The 19,452-nt window shown below is 38.5% G+C and overlaps 1 protein-coding gene across 13 annotated transcripts in view; it reads left to right on the top strand.

Moving 5' to 3' along the window:
• The window catches only part of LOC111562847 (teneurin-3), a 391,758-nt gene that overhangs the window by 282,888 nt on the left and 89,418 nt on the right, over window positions 1–19,452 (top strand). For 9 of the 13 annotated variants that reach the window (XM_055010067.1, XM_055010068.1, XM_055010071.1 and 6 more), the window contains 3 exons: window positions 9,385–9,585; window positions 12,930–13,115; window positions 16,097–16,123. In XM_055010067.1, the coding sequence (XP_054866042.1) occupies window positions 9,385–9,585; window positions 12,930–13,115; window positions 16,097–16,123 (414 nt within the window). The remainder of the gene's footprint in view (window positions 1–9,384; window positions 9,586–12,929; window positions 13,116–16,096; window positions 16,124–19,452) is intronic. The other 4 variants (XM_055010078.1, XM_055010077.1, XM_055010072.1 and 1 more) reach the window with 1 other exon arrangement.

Raw genomic sequence — 19,452 nt, 5'->3', positions numbered from 1 at the left:
GGCTAGTGCTGTTACAGTGATTTATAAAAGCATGTGCAATAGTGGATCCACTTTTTATAATTATTGATTAAAGTGTTGGTTCTGGTAGCCCTGTTAGCAGACCAGCTAGATGAGTCAGCATGTGAAGAAGCATACATGCTAACAGCATGCAAATGATCTTATCTGAATTAAAGTGTTAGCACAGGTAATCCTGTTGTGTTTTTAATGGAAACTTGGTTAGGTCACAGGTGAAAAGTCTGTGACATGCTTTGGTGAAAATACCCTCAAGTTGCACAGCACCCCTCTCTCTCAGTGTAAACAGCCCTGTTCAACATACTCTGTTTTAGAGCTTGTTCCTGTCATACTGATCCACTGCTCTCCTCTTCCATCTCTTCACTCATTCAACATAATGCTAGTGTGTCTGGTGCTTGTGAGAAAAACTGCAACTTTCATAGTCGATAGCTGCTAAGTTCTGTGGATGAAAAGTACTCATAGGAGGCATAGGTAAAATAAATCCTCACATGGAGACTCTGATGTCACCGAGGGACTCGAAATCTAAGATGGTATGGTTGAATCACATGATCGTTGACTGTAGTCACTTTCCCCCCCACAAAAAACTCACTAGGATTGTCTTACATTTGAACAGGTCAGACACGCTAGAGACCTATATTATGTGTACAGAGCAACTGAAAAAGAGAACATTTCCATGATATGCCCCCTCTGAATCCATCATTAAGAAATGGAGGGAATATAGTACATCCTTTAATTTGCCTAGAGTAGGCTGTTCTCACAAACTGAGTGACCATGCAAGAAGGAGACTAGTGAGGGGAGATCATCAATGGCTACCCAGAGTTAAAAGCTTCAGGAGTTGAACACCTGCTACCTGTTACATGTTGTACATGTTGGTGTGCACAAAATTGCATAAACCTTAAGTTTTAAGAGCCCTAGAAGCCCACAAGCTCTTATAGATAAATTGTAATAATATTAATTAATAAAGATTAATATAAATGGCACAAATTATGAAATTGGTAACATTGAGAAATGAGTTCTATTAATTCATTATTTTATTTGTTCATGTATTTAAACCTTGTACAATTACATTTCAGCTGACAGCTGCCATTCATTCTCTTCCTGCTCCCAGTCTCAGTAACACCTGAGCTGTCACACAGAACCGGACTTTTGGTGTCCCCACCCCGACCATGTCCTTCCCCCACCCCACTGTGTTTTTTCAGCCAGAGGGACCTAACTGTGTGGGTTCGGCTAATCGACCATGTTGCTGATGTCAGCTAGTAAAGCAGTCCCTGCTAAATGATACAGATAGCTAAAGATAATATCTAAACCAACTTATTTTCCCCATTTACTGGCTACTCTGAGTTAGGGTCTCTCTTGAGAATGAGACTCAATGTCTCAATGAGACTACCTCTATAAATAAAGGCTAAATAAAATAAAAAAGCTTCAGGAGCTGAACACATGTTGTATGTACATATTGGTGTGCACAAAATTACATAAACCTTAAGTTTTAAGTGCCCTAGAAGCCCCCACAAGCTCTTACAGACAAAATATAATGATAATATTAATGAATAAAGATTAATATAGATGGCACAAATTAAGAAATTGCTAATATTGAGAACAGAGTTCAATTTATTTTCCCCATTCACTGACTACAAGCCAAACTGCACAGGCTGGTGGGCTGAGGATGCGTTTGTTTTGTGAAAGGGGTGACCCAGCAGTCTCTTCCTGTTTGTGTCACTACATGCATTGATTCAATGGTGTAAGCTGTGTCATAAATGAAGCGCTCCTTTTCTCCTGAACGCGGCAGTCTGAGGTGGTCACAGGGCAGCTAGCTCTCACCACAGTGAGCTAGAAGCTACACAGAAATGGTGAGTAAATATATTTTACTGACTCCTGACATAATACTGTGAAGTTTACTGCATACTGTAGGCGCTTATATGACAGCATTAGAGTGCTTTGTTGCAGCGGAATGCAGTAATTTAACCGGGATGTTAGCTAATGCTAGCTAGTTTCAGACGTTAGCACATGCTAGTTAGCGAATGCTAACTAGCTTCTGACATTAGCACGTGCTGCAATGACAAGTAAGATAGCATGTTTTCATGAAAAATCTGCACTAGGAGATAACTGGAAAGGATCATTTTTACTGCTATCATGGATAGTCTAAGTACAGAGAAAAACAGGTCTGTGTTTGTGTGGTCTGGATCTGCTCAGTATAAGCTTTGCCCAGAGATAATCTCTGTTAGGATTTGGAACTATATTCATTATTTTAGACTTAAACATTGTGCAGCTGTAATGTAAAAAATGACATTTAGTTTGTGAGCTAATACTGTAATTAGCATACCACATGACAGCTGCATGTGATCTACACTGTCAGTCAATAAAACATTTGATTTGAAAATATTTTAGTTTTACTGTTTGACTTTTTATGAATACACAATCCCTGAAGTCCTCTCATGTGAGTACTCAGACTATCGTGTCTAGACTTCATGAATACAACTGAATGCAGTAAACACCACAAATTGCTCAGGCATTTCAATTTTAAAAAATAGCGCAGATTCATTTCACAGTGTTAATGACATCAGTAACTGGACCTTAAAGTGGAACTTTTGTTGGCAGGAGGACGGTCCAGGTTTTTCACCACCTGATGCCACCTTGGAGTGCACAGGTATGAATGAATATCCTCTATCCTCTCACACTAACAGTACCACTAGCTGTAACCCATCCTATAATGATGATTTTGTGGTATTGAGGTTTGTACTTGTTTCTTAGAGTATTAAATGCTAAAAAATATTTTTATTTTCTTAAATTCTGTTGCAGTGTCTGACGTAATGCCCAGTATGGCCTTTCAGAAGGAACAGAAGACAGAAGTAAGAATCTTTGGTTCTTAAATTCAGTTACTAATTCAGAAGCATTCCAATGAGTTGTGAGCCCACCTTCACTCTTCACTACACATAATAGATTTAAATATAACACATATTTTATCTTAAAGGGGGAGTGTTGGTTTTATTGGCACTGAAGCACACCTGTGATGAACACATGTGCACATGCATTGCAGACAGGGTGTGTAACCAATGTGAAAAGTTTGCAATATTATTTGTCAGCTGTATAACTGACCATCAAACACTGTATGAATAGTTTGATGTTCAGTGTCAACATAATGATCTCATGATGCATGAATATAAAAATTTGATCATGGTGGCACATGCACACATTATTGTTGTCTACACAGTGTGCAAACAAAGAAATAATTCTGTGCTGCATTTTCACCTTTACTACAGTAAATAATAGACTGGAGAAAATTCACAATGCCACTATCATACACCTATTGACAGCTACTGGAAGGTGGTGTGTTTTCTTTGATGTTACTGAGTTAATGAGTTGGAGTCATGGATCAATCAAACCACCTCAAATGTCAAAACGATAAGTGACCATTGTGTCTGTTTTTATTGTCTCTCTTGCACGACATACACTGTATGCATGTATGAATTTCAACTTGGTTATGCAGACTGCAAATATTCTATTTCCTCACTTGGCGAAAAGAAGACCTGGTACACAGCACTATGGTTATTATATATATATATATATATATATATATATATATATATATATATATAATATATATATATATATATATATATATATATAAAGAAATATTCACGTTTGGTAGAAATCTTTTGTTCCCCAGTCTTTCATACTGTAAAGTCAAATGTCCCACAAATGCCACAAAAATATGATCTTGAAATAAAAAACAAAACAGGGATTTGGCTACACAGCATTCTTAAACTTATATTTTGTGTGTTGTAGGTTCAAAGTCGTTGGATGCATCGCATTCAAAAACTGAGAGAACATCATGTTGTTTGTGAAGATCGCTATGAGAAGGCGCAAGCAATGAGGTTAACCGAGGAGAGGGAGAAGACTTTGCTTTTACATCATCGCCTAAATGCAACGGTTAGTAGAGTTACACGTTCTTATAACTGTTACAGAAGCACGTGATGAGTAAACTTTATTATAATAAGTAATTATGACTTCAGTTGCAGCAAATTAGCTTTGTAATTCAAAGTCATCTTTGAGGCATCTTTCAGAAATGCCCAGCACACTGCAGTAATCTGAACTGAATGAGAGCAGGTTGTGATACCTGTGATGTGCAGTGTTGGGGTACTGGCCCTTAATCTAGTATATTTCACACTACATGCTCTACACAGGGAACCACAGGAACCCTCAATTAAAATTTTTCAATGGGTATCCTGATCATTTTTACTGTTACATTATGTTATGCATGCTATTTAATTGATTTCACAACCAGTGGATGTAAAAAACGTGCATTTTGTTGACCGTCTCATATTTATTTCATAGAAACTTCAAAAAGAGTGCTCCAATGACAGCGAGGGTACAGTGATTGTTGACCACACCAAGGATACCAGTGTCCCTGAGCTCAAAAGAGCAGACAGCATCATTGTAAGTACATCTATAAAACTTAATATGCTGTAGGTCATGGTATAATATAAGTAATGAACAGAGGACAAGGCAAATGAACAGCCACTTACCGATTGTCTGAAAATAACATTACAGTAATTGCAGTAGTTGAATTTCTGGCATTTTCATCTAAAACCGTGGTCCTACATCTTCAGGTGTCATCAGGTATGGAGGTGACTGTTGAGTGAGTAATTGTGGCATTTTTTTACACTGCCTTTTGATTTTGGGAGTATTCCTCCTTAATTCTGGCTCAGTGTTCTGTATAAATGCCTCAGAGACTGAGTTGTGGATTCATTTTGTTCCACCTTTGACCCAGTGGAGGCAGTAACAGAGCTGGAACAGCTTTGTGAATGGGATGCCCTGGCGTTCCATAACCAGATGTGATTTTGATTAAATCATCTGCTCCATTGCACATTATTTTCAAACAATTTTTTATGAATTTTATCTAATTAGTATATGATCATGCTGTCAAACAATTAATTGCTGCACAGTAATCACATGTGCACTAACACAAAATAAGTTACTGTTACTTACACAAGTCCAGTAGTCTCCTGTCAGGGCAACATGTTTGGCTACAGCTATATCCTCATGCTTTTTTCCTTTACAGTTTCATAGAGCCAATGAATTTTGACATTATTGTGCCTCTTGATGGAGCCTTGTACAATGCGTCTTGAGAGGCAACTAGCTTCTGTCAGCATAAAATGAGCTTGCAGAAAACATGCATTTCTTTAATTCAGTTAATATTTCAGAGACTGGGAGTCAAAAATTTGACTTTTGTTTAGATGTCAAAATGCCTTTAACTGTGTGTATATTCTACCAAGGAAACATGGCAGGACACAGGCGTTGTACATTAAATGATTATATTTCCTTATAACACTTTTATGTTCCTTCTAACTTCCACACATACATTGGTCTTCTGAAAATTTCTAAATAATCTGATCACATTTTTGATGTATTTGGGTTTCTTAGGGCCTTAGAAGTTTTAAATATGTTACTTAGCTGAGGCCATGCATGCAAATCCCTGCTTTCTCTATACTAAAATGCTTATTTATTAAAGCTGTTGTGTTTGCAGACAAATCCAGGGTTAAAAAGAAATCCACTGCAGACGACGCTGGACAAAACAGATCCATATCCAGCCCAAGGTAATATTATTTCAAGGGGTCCGGGGTTTATTGTCCTTCAACATGTTAAGATATCAAAAAATGAAATCTGTTACTCAGGAACAGCAGCGTACCAAAACTAGTAGTATTTTGCAAGATATCATAGTTAAGGTTTAAGAATAGTTCAGAGGACAGATTTAAATCAGAAAGTTCATAAGCTGCACTGTAGCCTCGTTGTTCTAGCTTTGAGGCTAGACAGCCTGCTACCTGCAGGGAGGAGAGTGAGCAGTTTGAGGTTTTCAATGATACATGATGCTTTGCTTGTCATTGAGTTTGCCTTGACTTTTGAGAAGTAGGTGAAACACCAAATCTCAGTGCTGCTTATTCCTGGTCCTGGGAACCCACTGTCCTGCATGTCTAAGATGTTTCCCTCATCCAACACACCTAATTCAAATGATCTGCTTGTTCAGAAGTTGTTCAAAAGTCTGATAAATATTCATTAATTTGAACTGGGAAACATCTAAAACATGCTGGACAGTGGCTCTGAAGGACCAGGACTGAGAAACACTAGTCTAGATGATGCAATGTAGCCATAAGACATGAGAGATGTGTCTCAGGAGGCAGTGTGCCATTCAAACCAGTTAGCCTGTTTTAATTTTGTGGCCAGTTGGGTTAAACCCAATGTTTTTCTCAATTTTGTTCTTTTATTTTAATAGGAAGGTTGGATAAAAAGATGCCACTGGGAGGTCACACAACAACAAGCAGAAGGTAAGCTGTTTAAAGTTTTCTGCAGTGGGTTGTGAAGGGGCTAGCTTCCTCTGGTGTTTAAAAAGCCATAGCACTGTTACAGGTCTGATGGCTTGAGACAGCATTGAGCTGGTATTAATGTCGTAGCACATCTGTGTATTTTTAACTTTTAAAGGACTATTAATTTACTGTCCCATTTTACTTAGGAAAATCTAAAGCTAAAAGGAGGAAGTGGACTGAGGAAGAAATCCAGGCTGTGGAGAGAACCTCATGGAGAAATGTGGCAGGGAGTGAAATTTTATGTGAAAAACCGCATTCATGCATTAAAGAGAGACTCTGCACAACTAAGGTAAAGTTGGACATTTATGATGTTGCTGCCAGTTGGAAGATTCTTCATTCTGCTAGTTACGGTTATTATACAGCATAGTTATGTTGGAGTCTGTAAAGTTTGGAAGCACTGATTCTGTTTCAGGCTGAAACAGGCTGAATCGCTTGTTTGAGAGCATTACAGCTTGTACTGTGGGAACAGTTTTTTTATGCCACACTGTTGCATGCCCCTTGTTTGTGCTTTACAGTAAACATGTGCATTAAACAGGTTGCGGTTACTGAAACTAATATCTGAACAATGTTCATTTATCCATTTCACACAATTGTGATCCTGTGAATTCTACATAATTTCAGAAATATCCAGAAAATATTGTGCACTTGTTGCCCAGAATTATTTGTTAAAGGAAAACTCTTTAATACAAACATTTTATTTAGTGTAGTCTGATGTGCACAGATCATTAATCAATATGTAATTACAGCAAAGACTTAACAGTAAGTATACACAAATTCAACATAAAAATAACGAACAGAAATATGCAAAGAAGACAGCTATCTGTGTTTTCAATAAAACTATTAATTCTAAATATTAAACTCCACTGCTTACCTTATACAGGGTTTAAATATATAGAAATAAAAAGTCTTCACAGAAGTGACACCTACTGGTGGTTTATGGTATGACATAATGGGAACGTCCCCACAAGGGTGAAAGACCTGACAAAAACAAATTTTTGAAATTTTAATAATTAAGGTGATTTCAGAGAGACCAAGGTCCCTCCAAAAAATCTGACTCAAAATCAATTTTTTATGACTTACAAAACGCCTGTAATTCATGTTTGAAGTGAGGTCCCCATCGAGCAGGTTCCAGAAAACGGCAAAAATTTCGTCCCCACGGGGTAGAAAAACACGTATGTGTGTGTGTGTGTGTGTGTGTGTGTGTGTGTGTGTGTGTGGTGTGTCTTAATCCCATTTACAGCTGCTGAATCTGCAAATTTATGTCAGAGATGCTGCCTAGAATTTCCAAGAAAAATATCATAACCAAATATAATATAAAGTTCATTTGTCTACATACATGTGTGACCACATTACCGAGTGGCATAGGATAAAAGTTAAAAAAATATTTTGTACTTTGTTGTGAAAAGTGGGGGTTTTAGCTGTGGTCTGATGGTCCACATTCACAAGACTGACTGGTTATGCTGTTCTAAACCAAGCAGGTATCATCAGCTTTGCTGGAAACAGCTAGTCACACTTTCATACTCAGAGACAGTGAAAACCACACTAAAATAGATTAAAGAGATTCAGGTTTTTCTTTTCTTTTTTGCATTGAGCTACCAGTTTTCTTAAACTTATCCAGAGTTGGCTCACGGTGGCAGCATGCTAAGCAGAGTATTGCAGACATCTATTTCCCCAGCAATAGCTCTGGATCCCCGGGAATTCCAAGCCAGATCAGATATATACCGTATTTTCGCGACCATAAGGCGCACTTAAAAGTCTTACATTTTCTCCAAAATGGACGGAGCGCCTTATAATACGGTGCGCCTTATGTGTGCACCGAGTTCCAACATCTGTAAATGTTATTTTGTGACTTTGATGAGCTCCGCTTGACTGACTGACAGCATTTCCTGCTGACACGCTGCTTATATAGAGAAAAGGAGGACGTGGCAGAGGACAGCATGAGAACGTTAAAGGGGGAAGTGTGGGCGTGAAAGAAGACGCTAAAGACACGCCCCCAGTTGGTATATAGTGCCGGTATTTGCATTATGCAAAACAACATGGGTTTGGCGTCACCGTCCCTGTTGATCTGTGACTCCATGCGCGTCCATCTCACAGCCGCTGTGAAAAACCAAGTGCAGCAAATGAACTCGGAGCTTGCTATCATTCCGGGAGGCTTGACGAAGGAACTCCAACCGCTGGACATCGGTGTAAACAGGGCGTTCAAAGTGAAGTTGCGAACGGCGTGGGAGCGATGGATGACAGATGGCGAACACAGTTTTACTAAGACTGGGAGGCAGCGCCGGGCGAGTTACGCCACAATTTGTGAATGGATTGCGGATGCTTGGGCTAACGTGTCTGCTTGCACTGTTGTTCGAGCTTTCGCAAAAGCCGGCATCATTTATGAGGAGCCGCACGGCAACGAGACTGACTCTGACAATGACGAGCGGGAACCTGGCGTGTTCCATGGAGAACTAGCCAGCTGTTCATTTCGATACAGAAGATGAGGACTTTGATGGATTTGTGAATGAGGATTGATCAAAAAACAACGTGAAAACATTGCTAAATACTTCAATAAAGTACAACTGAACTCAGTTTTGCTTAGGCAAGGTGGAGTAATGCTAATCATTTATTTGATTTATAATCTGTTTGCATTGGAGATATTGTTAAATATCAAATTAAAGACAGTCTCAAATTAAAGCTGTCTGTGGTGAATTCCAGAACATGAACATTGTCCTCATTATAATATTAATCATAACGGGATGATACGGCTGTTTTATTCAAACTTGACTGAGCTTTTTGTTGTTTGTTTGTTCTTCTTTTTATTTTTCATGACTCGGATGTGACCCTGCTTGGACTTGACTCAGTTTCGGAGATGCTTGAACAGAGTTGCTCTGACTACAGCCCCAGTATAGCGTTTATTTCACTGCCAAAGTGGCCAAAAAAGAAGTCAATGCAGCTGTGCACATTTGTGTGCCTGTGTTTACCACATGTACTGTTTAGTATAACATTGATTCTCCTCTTCATCTGTTTGCAGTGGACTGCATAGACCCGAGCTGTTCGGCCCATGGAGTGTGTATTCATGGAGAGTGTCACTGTCAGCCAGGCTGGGGTGGAGCCAGCTGTGAGATCGCCAAGGCTATGTGTCCAGACCAGTGTTCGGGCCATGGTACCTACAATGCCGAGACCAGCACGTGTGCCTGTGACCAGAACTGGACTGGGCCTGACTGCTCTTTAGGTGTGTTTGGAATATTTGTCTGTCCTTCTGTTTGATTCCTGTCAGATTTTTTACAGAGCCTTTGTAAAGAGTAGGCCTTAATTGTAAAAGCACCATCTCATAATGTTTTATATAATTAAGTCTTTCACAGAATCATTAAGAGGGGATAAAGAAGAGCAGGATCAGCATAAAATAAAAAACAAAAAGCAAATTAAAGAGAAGAAGATAATTAAGATAACAGCATTAGTGATGCAACCCTACAGGAACAAGGATAATAGATGGGATACAAAGCTTGTAAAACAACTAGTAAGACATAAAGTGAATGAACAATCTATTATGCAAAACTTGTAACTGTAAACATAATTCTGAGGAGTGATTTAAAAGATGATTAAAGATGCTTTAGCTCGGCTTAGTTTCACAGTGTAGTGTTCTCTTGTGCAAAGTGACCGCTGTGATGGCAAAAATATTATCCAAGTTATCCAAGAGTTTGAAACATTCAGAATGGTGCTAAAGGATCGCATACTTGTAAGGATGTACGAGGTCAGTGACACAGCTAGAAGCTAAACCACATTAAGACTTTAGTGATATCAGTAACCTCTCCAAATCAATTCCTAAACTAACCGGCGGCCAATGAAGAAAAGCTCAAACAGAAGTATTATGGTCTCAAGATGACTTGGAGTGTGTTCGACACCCTGCAGCTGTGGTTTGTAGGAGCTGCAAACAGATGAGCTGTCTCTTGCCAGTGTAAGGAGTCAGAGTGCAGCGGCATGGAAAACATGAAAAAATAGCACAGATATGTTTCAAATTTCATGTTCAGGAGATGAGAAAACAACTCCACTATTTCAGCTTAATCACTCTAAAAGTTCAAAATGTTTTTTTCTGTTCTTTAAGAGCGTCTTTTAACATCATACATTTTGGCTCCTGTGAATAACATCCATATACAACCAGTTGGTAATAAGAAATTGGCTTTGTGTGAAACATTTAAAAAAAAAAAAAAAAAACATGAAAATAGGAGAAGGCACAGTATTTTTTTCTCTGCAAAATCTTCAGTTCAGTGTTGTAGGTTGTTAGTTGGAGGTTTTAATTGTTTTCTGTTGCAAAGAAAACAGTAACATGCAGACAGGGAACAGGAGGAAGAGTGCTGATATTCATATCTTGTGAAGTTACTTAAAAAAGTTCTCAGCCTCACCCAGAGACAAAGGGTGTGCCTCCCATTTTGAGACAAAACTGTTACTATAAAGCCTTATATCACTCTTTACAAAAATTAGAATGTTTGTCACCATTTCTTTGCAAGGCGAGGAAAGCTTTGAGCTGGAATGCTTTTGCTTTGGGACAACAAGGTTATTTCCTTTTAGACGTTTATGCAAATACATTTCTGTTTGTAACCAGAAGATTTGCCACTTCTGGCCGTTACAAAGAATGCCAATGTAGGGCACTTCTGCGTTAGCTTCACTTTTCAGCCCCAGAGGCTACATCCATCTTTAATAAACAGTCTATGGTAGAAACGTACCAGAGAGCATATCCTAGGAATTCCATAATAATCTGTTTGTTTATATCTCCGCTGATTCTCCTACTGACACAACATCATTTCTCAGGATCTTCTGAAATGTGTGACTGTCAGATAATTCATATGTTTGTTTTCTGCTCTATCACTGCTCTGCTTTGGTTAAGATTTGGTTAGGCACTTATTTAAGGTCAAAGTAAGACTGTGGTTGTGGTTCAACCCAAAATTGAGTGTCAGTGGAATTTTGGAAGCAAACAGTGGGCTCTGTTGTCACAGTCGCATGCTTTGTTGACCCATGCATCCACCACAACCTCCTCCCTAAATGGTTTTGCAGGGTTCTAACATCGTGACACACATGAGGCATAATTTACACAGCCACAGGAGGTCGCTTGTCAGTAAAATGGGAAGTTGTTTTTGGCAACAGCACCAGTGTTGTCTTTTTGTTTTGTTTTTTTTTTCGATGAGGACCATCTCACTTTTTGGTGCTGTAGAGAAATAGGAGATAGATAGAGAGGAAGAGACCTTAAGTGACAGCGCTGATGCAGAAAAGGAAGTAAGAAAAAAAAACTGGAGGAGGAATGCAGATCGCTAACAGATGGCTTGACATAGAAACAAAGCAAAGATGAAAGGAGTGTGTATGTGTTCTCACATCTATTTGTGTTGCCTCGGGCTTTTGTACTGAGTGTTGTCTTGTCAAAACCGTCAAACACACATGCAATTAGGTATGGTCTCTTTGTAAAACACACACATACACAGATGAAATAACATATGTACACGAGCAAATACACATGCATTCTCTTCTGGCTTGCTGTTGACCTTTTCACATAGTCTGTCAAAACATTCGAACACACACACACCTCAACACAGATTTAGACATACACCCTGAGGCACTTCACCTTCACTACCTTATGTGCAGGATTTAGCAAATGTGGAATTTAATCTCTTTTTTCACACACGCAGCTCACTCACACACACACACACACACACACACACATGCAAGCAGACACTGTGAGAGGTAAATGACTGATTTAGTCGCAGTCAGACACACGCACACACACACACTTGTAATTATTGTCCGTCAAGCTTTCCTCAACCAGTTTGTGTTTTGCTAGGTGTACAGACAAAAAGCATTGTAGCCAGGGTTCAGTCGAGGACGCAGAGGCGGGTGAAGTAGGGACCGGCTTGCAAGAAAATATTAATTGTTTATATTTTCATCAACTTGTCTGAACAAGTCTTTATGGTTTAGAAGACAATCAGTGTTCTGTAAACCAGGACTGCTCTCCTGTAATGCTTTCGAATCAGCTTTTCAGCTAAGTGCATGCTGAATCATGCATGAGCTTAATATAATACACAGTCACTGCTGTTGATACATAAATTCAATAAATGAGAGTGATAAAGGGACCAGTATGTGCATTTCCCACTCAGAGCTCTTCAGCCAGCACCTAATCACAAGAGCAGTGAGCTGTTTGTCCTGCAACTTCCTTTGCTTCCAATTCAACACAACTGAGAGAGGGAAATATTTTACAATATCAGCGTAGCCTAACGCAGATTGAAGATTCAATAACTTTATTATCATACACACAACAGAAACACAGTGGTTATCCTGAGTAGTGAAATTCTTATTTTGCTAGTTCCTTTCACATAACTGAAACCTACGCGCCTGTTCACCAGCAGCGACCAATAATTAACATCTACAGGCAGTTGTTTTGATGCAGACAAATTCTGGCAGTGTGATAAATCACAGACACATTGCACATTTGGTAAACTACAGTACTGTTGTTCTACAAATAAGTAAATACCCAAAAGAAGTTGCTTGTTTTTTTTGCGTCCATTAATTTTTTTCCCCCTGCTTCTCCAACAGAGGTGTGTGAAGTTGACTGTGGGAGTCATGGCGTGTGTTACGGTGGTGTGTGTCGCTGTGAGGAGGGCTGGACAGGGACTGTGTGTGACCAGAAAGCCTGCCACCCACTGTGCAGCAAGAACGGAGTGTGTAAGGAGGGGAAGTGTGAGTGTGACCAGGGATGGACAGGGGAGCACTGCAACATCGGTGAGTGGATCGCACACACATTCACACACAAGTCCAAACACACACACACACACACACTAAAGGCAATGGTGTAAAGCGGAGACTTAAAGATGTTGCCCGTTATGCACAAACATGTACACAGAAAAATATCTGGGAAATGGTATCTGAAAATGGTATATGTGCAATATATTGAGCGGAGAGCATTTTACAGCCACTTTTACCTTTAGTGGAGTTGCAATGAGAAAATGACAGTTACACTCAGGTCTAGCAACACTTAACTTACTTTCACAAGTATACCTGTATTTACAAGATTGAGACAATTTATAGGAGCTCCCATGGTTTATAGGTACAAACAATACCTTCAAGAAACCTAGAAAAAAACTTTTTCAGTGATGGGACTTTATTCGAAGATAATTCTAGTTTTGTTTTTTTTGTTTTTTTCATGGCAACTGCCATGGTAAGACTAGAGGAAAATGGTACTCCTAATTATGTTGATGTCCATGTTTGTTGTGGTTATTGCTGTCATCCAGTAAAACTGGAGCTGTGATAGGGTCAGTAATGTAAATAAATTGAAGGCTGTAAAAAGTAGAATTGCCCTAGACTCATTAAAGGTTGGCCAGCATGCTGACAAATGATATCATTAACTTCTTCTTTTTATGCCTCCATGCCAGCAACAACCGTGGCCTTAGGTCATAAACTTTTTTTAAAAATATGCACATAGACACTGTATCCTGAGGATGGCCAAGGAACGTCCCTTTGGTAGTGACTTGTCAGTGACAAGGTATCCCTGTCTAAATCCCTAAAGCAGATCCTGGTTTATCGTCTGTTAATCTAGAATGTGATTTAAAAAATGAACATCATGCTGTGGTTATGATTGCCTTGTATAATGTATATATAATATATATAGTTAAGGACCCAAATGCAGACACCAACAACAGACATTAAAGGAACAACAATCAAACTTTAATCAAAAGTCTGATACAAAAAAAGACAACACATGGCATAAACAGAAGCAAGAAATAAAGAAACACAAAAAGGCTCCAAAAAACTAAAAGTACAAACCAGAGGCAGGTGGACACAGGGGCAATCAAAAGGGAGGGAAGAAAGGGACAAAGAACAGAAGTAAAACCAGAAGTGATACGCAACGAAAGGCAAAGACAGGAAGTAACTGAAAAGGGACATTAAAAACATACACTAACAGAGAAACGGAAAATACAGAAAAGGAAAATACACAGGAATACATCACAAAAACAAAACCAGAAGCCAAAACCCAAAACTGTGATCACTCCCTGCATTTGTTGATCCTTCGAATGCAATATTTCAAGAACGGTAAAGAACCCTGATTAGAATTTGGTGATCAGAGATCAACGTTAGTGTGACCTCACTATGCCTGTTAACAAACTTGTTTTTTAAATTTTTAAATTTGGAAAAAAAAAAATGTAGACTCTGATGGTGTTGTAGCCTACACAGTGTCTATCGCTGTGGTTGCTCCTATCTTCAGTTCTAGCCACACATTTTTGCCGGTTCACATAAGGTGCATCAGATTTAAACATCAGATTCAAAACTCTGCTATACTCATGCTTAAAAGTAATGGACATTAAGGTGCATGTTAACTTTAGCTTCACTATGTATATTATATGTGTCTGGACCCGCATGTATGTACAATTCCAACTTAATTGTTTGACTGAGGCATAGAATTGTGAGGCTTTAATTCTAGTTCTTACCTGGGGTCTGCTCAATACAGTTATCAGCACTACAAAAAGCTCCACCCTATCTGGTCTTTTCTGTGCATTATCACTCCCGAAAAGCCTCTTTTCTTAAAAAAAAAAAAAAAAAAAAAAAAAAAAAAGCACTACCTCCAACCTTTTTATTTCCTAATATACAGCATTGAACAGAAATTTTATGGACTTTATACATTTAGATACCAATTGTACCCACTAGGCAGGCATCTGTCTGTTTGTTTGGGCATGTTGTCATCCTGCAAATTGAATTAGGGGATGATCAGAGTCAAAAGGAACTATTTTCAACCAACCAAAGAACAAGAGGCCCTGCAACAGACTGCAACTTAACACTGCAGAGTTAGATGATAAGTCTCACCTTTCACTTAGACGGGTACTCAGTAAAAACGCCATGTCATATGAAGAAAGCTTTTACACAAAGAATGACCATCCATGTCTCTATGTATCCAAGTGTCCATGGTGGGTTGACAAACCCCACCCTGTTGTTTTGTGACAGTTAAACAGTGGTACAGATTAGTTGTAGGGCTTTTGTGGATGCTTCAGCTTTCCACCAAACCCTTCACTTTAAAAGCTATTTGTTGTCAAACAGACAGGCAGCTACTGTATCGTTGGGAAAGAGCTCCAAATTGGCTTCAGTTATTGTCACTTAGACACACAGCACACATACGCACACACATACGCACACACATACACACACACGGGGGAAAGATGCTGAGAACATAACAGTGAGATGAGGAGAAATCCATTTTGAGTGCTTAGCCAACAAACAGCGTGTTTGCAGAGACGGATTGTATGTCTGGGGAAAGAATTCATCCGAGCTTCTTTGTCTCTAAGCATCACATTTATATCTTGGTGGCTGGAAACTCTGACCTCACAGAGATTTGTTTCCATTTTCATTAATTGGCTGTTTTTATATTTCAGCGTGGAAATAGCCCAGCTTACATCATGTCCTATGATTTTTCCGAAAGCCAGTGCAGTCTAGTGTTTAACAAGAAAATAAATATTATGAAATGTTACGTGCCTTAGGCCTGATGTTGCACTTTGAAAATTCAGTGCACCTCATTCAGTGTTTCATTGTCCAGTGAATGAGGTGATCAATTATACAGCTCCTGTTTTTCAGTCCTTCTTTCTTTCCCTTTCTCTGTTTCACTGAAGCTCTTTGTGTCTAATTTAATTTTGGTCTCTTTTTGCTGCTGCCTATTTCCTGGACTAAATGCTTTTTTTCTATCTATCTTGTTCTTCTTTTTCTCTTCCTTCTTAAAGCTCACAATCCGGACATTAGAGTAAAAGGTACTGTACTCTTTTCTCGTCTTCTCCTCATCACTAGCTTTTTCTCTTCCCTTCATCCTTTGTGTACTGTGGAGCTGTGGCTGCTTCGGTGATAGGTTGTTTTATTTACTGATTCAATTTTGGCTTATTTACATTTTAAAATTTTGGATATTTATAGTATGTTGTGTTTTTGTTGTCTCGCTACTTCTATGATTTTGCCAGCTCTGATAACATTTCAGGAATTTGATACTTCCTCAGTGAAACGTACAAAGGCTTTAATTTCCTTTTCTAGCAGGTATCACACATTCAGCTGTAATGTAATGAAAACCTGCAGAGTATTTGTTATGTTTCAGCTAGCTTTAAATGAGTTTCAGTGTGTGGTACTTCTCTGTATGCCGTCCAATGGTTTCTCAGAAATAGCTTCACTTGTTGTTTTTCGTTTTCGTTTTCAAGGTCTGAGCAGTTGACTGTTCTTTCCTATCAAAAACATAAATAACGCCCATTTTAAGGTTTTTTACCCAGCTGTTACTGTCACCCTGCTGAACATCTGCAAGCAGACCAGTGGTCCAGTTCGCTTGGTTGTCATACGATACTGGATGTTGTAGTGGGATCACAAAAAGAAGGAGAAAAAAATAACTAAAGCCAGTATTCTTTTTAGAACTTATTGAGCTTGTTATATTTGACATTGTAATATTTGACACTCTCAATGACTTGGAAAATAGGATCAAGTCAAGGTATTTTTATTTAGAGCAAACAAGTAGAGTCCAGTGTAGATGCTTAAAACCTGACTCTGCATCAGGCTTAGTTTACCTGTAAGCTTCTTGTGATGTCTTACTGGACGAACACTTGTGCTGGTGTGAATGAGTTAGAGCAACTGTGATTTCACACAGTCAGGGCATTTGTGTAATTATGAGCACAGTGGCTCATCACACTGTGATAGTGTTAAAATCATTTTAGCTGATTTTACCCCTCTTTCTGTGCAACATAAGCATATTCTGGAAGAGGAGCTTAATCACGTTTAAGGCAATGCAGTATTGTGCAATAGAAATTATTCTGGATTTTCTAAGGTCTTTGTGTACATTATTTACTCAGTGCAATTCATCAGTTGCTATACGTTTCTGAAGAGCATTTTTAAGCCGACATCTATGTTGACTGTTCAATCAAGGAAACAGTTTGGGGACAACAGTCAAAGCAGGAGGCTGAGGTTAAAAGACCAAGCAGCAACCATCCCAGCTGAGCGTGATAAACTGAGCAATATGTCAGCCAACCAAACACGCACTCAGAAACAGTCCGCCTCAGGCTTTAGAAGGAATACTTCAGTCTTGCCCCTGTTAACTGTAGGAGACAGAAAGAAAGATTACAAAGGGAAAACAATCGGTTAAAATTAGTTTTCCAGACAAAAAACACTGATATAATGAACGGCCTTCACCCCCCACAATACCAACACTGTTTCTGTGACAAAATGCTGACATTGAATTATTGTGGAAAACATGGATTACGTTTAACGTCAGTGATGTTAAAATTAATTCTTCTTCAAATTACTATGCATTGCTATAAAAAAGGCAAGATTTTTGTATTTGTCTCTCATCTGATACAAAATTGTATTGTTGTTATTATTATTATTGTTAGGATAAAATGGGAACACATCATGCCTGCTAACACCTCAGAATAATCTCTGTCCTGCTCTGACCTCAACATTTAAGATGTCATTTCTGCACTTCCAATGTATTGTAGCTCAATACATTTTGCTATTATACTAAAGTGCTTCAGACACCCACGGTTCCAAAAGTAAAAATCCTGTTCATTTTCAATTACAAAATGTTTGTTAGTTCACAGTGGGAGCAGTTACACAGCTTGGACCAGCACGATACTGCCCCAGTCTTAATACCTACTTTACAAAGTATCTGGTTCACCTATAAAAGCGGAATGTAGAAGCCTGTGTAAATACAGTCTTTGGAGTTGGAATTATTTATGGAGCCTCCATCTTAATACTTAAAACTCTGCTACAAAAGCTGCTAACAGCAGCTGAGAACCAAAGTTTACATCACTTAGAAAAATGAAAACAGTTAATGGCCTAAATCAGTTGACTATTGAATTCTGTGCCAGTTCTGATGGAATGCAGCAGCTGTAGCATCAGATTTTGACAACAAATGCGATGAACGACATTTTAAATCACCTGTCATTCTGATTCATGCCTCTGGTTGGATTCATCTTCATAGAAAACTTGCTAGAGGCTTGTGCATATTTTAGCATTTAGGCCAGCACGTCTTGTGAAAATAGCAGACAAAACATGATTTCCCAGAAAGAAAGGTAAATACATAAATTACATCATGTAGGAGAGTCCAGTGTTTGAGTATTTAGTGCATAAAGGATACAGTTTAATAGCATCTGGGTCAATATATGATTGCAGGACTTCTTGTAACATAGTTGACAGGTATCATAGTTGACATTTTTGCTGTTTTCAGGCCTAAAATCAACATGGCCACCTATAACCAAACACCACATGGCATTTTTAGACAAAGATTCTTCTAAATATTATATATACAATTGAGTCAAATTGAAATTGTAAGTTATTTATGAAGATATTGTAGTAAACCTGTTGACATGCGATAAATCCACACTTGACTCACACTACTTTATATTAAATACCTCAGAAAGCCTTGGAGTCTTGTCAGTCTTTTCTTCAGGAGGAAATGACATCATGTGGAGCAGGTCATGTGATCTGGAATTAAACGACTTCCTGGAGAGGTGTTTTTGTAATGGGTAGCTTAGTTGAAAGTGATTTCTCGGACACAGATATATATTTTTTTTTCCATATGAAATTTGATGTACTGCCAAAAAAGAAATATCTGTCATGATTATCTCCACTGAATAAAAAGAACACAATCAAAATAATTTTTGAATAAGCTCATTTTATTCATGTTTAGCTAATTTGAAGGTGGTTGTTATTACATTTGGACAGTTGTTTAGTTGACATTTTAGTGATATCCAGTCATTTTTTTATTAAGTGATTATTTCCATAATAAATAATTATGGAATTTGTAATGACATGATCATAATGAACACAAAAAACTTTTCTTTTTTTTTTTTTTTACTTTTAATAAAAACGTATGTAAGATATATCCCATGGACTTCAAACATCCCTTAATTATATATTGGCCCATCTCGTGGTCATCTGAGGACACAAGTAGGCAGGACACATGCTGTAGCTTCATCCTCAGCTGTGGTAGTGGTTGCTTGAACCTTCTTCAAAGCCTAGTTTGCACTCCAGTGCGCCTCTTTTTGATCATACACTTTAAAATATACATCCAAACAGTTTTGTGGTTAACGGTTACTCTTCCATCATTTCT

The sequence above is a fragment of the Amphiprion ocellaris genome, chromosome 4, assembly GCF_022539595.1.
Source record: "Amphiprion ocellaris isolate individual 3 ecotype Okinawa chromosome 4, ASM2253959v1, whole genome shotgun sequence".
NCBI lineage: Eukaryota > Metazoa > Chordata > Actinopteri > Pomacentridae > Amphiprion > Amphiprion ocellaris.
Note: the sequence above shows the minus strand (reverse complement) of the source record. Positions and strands in the feature narration are given on the sequence as shown.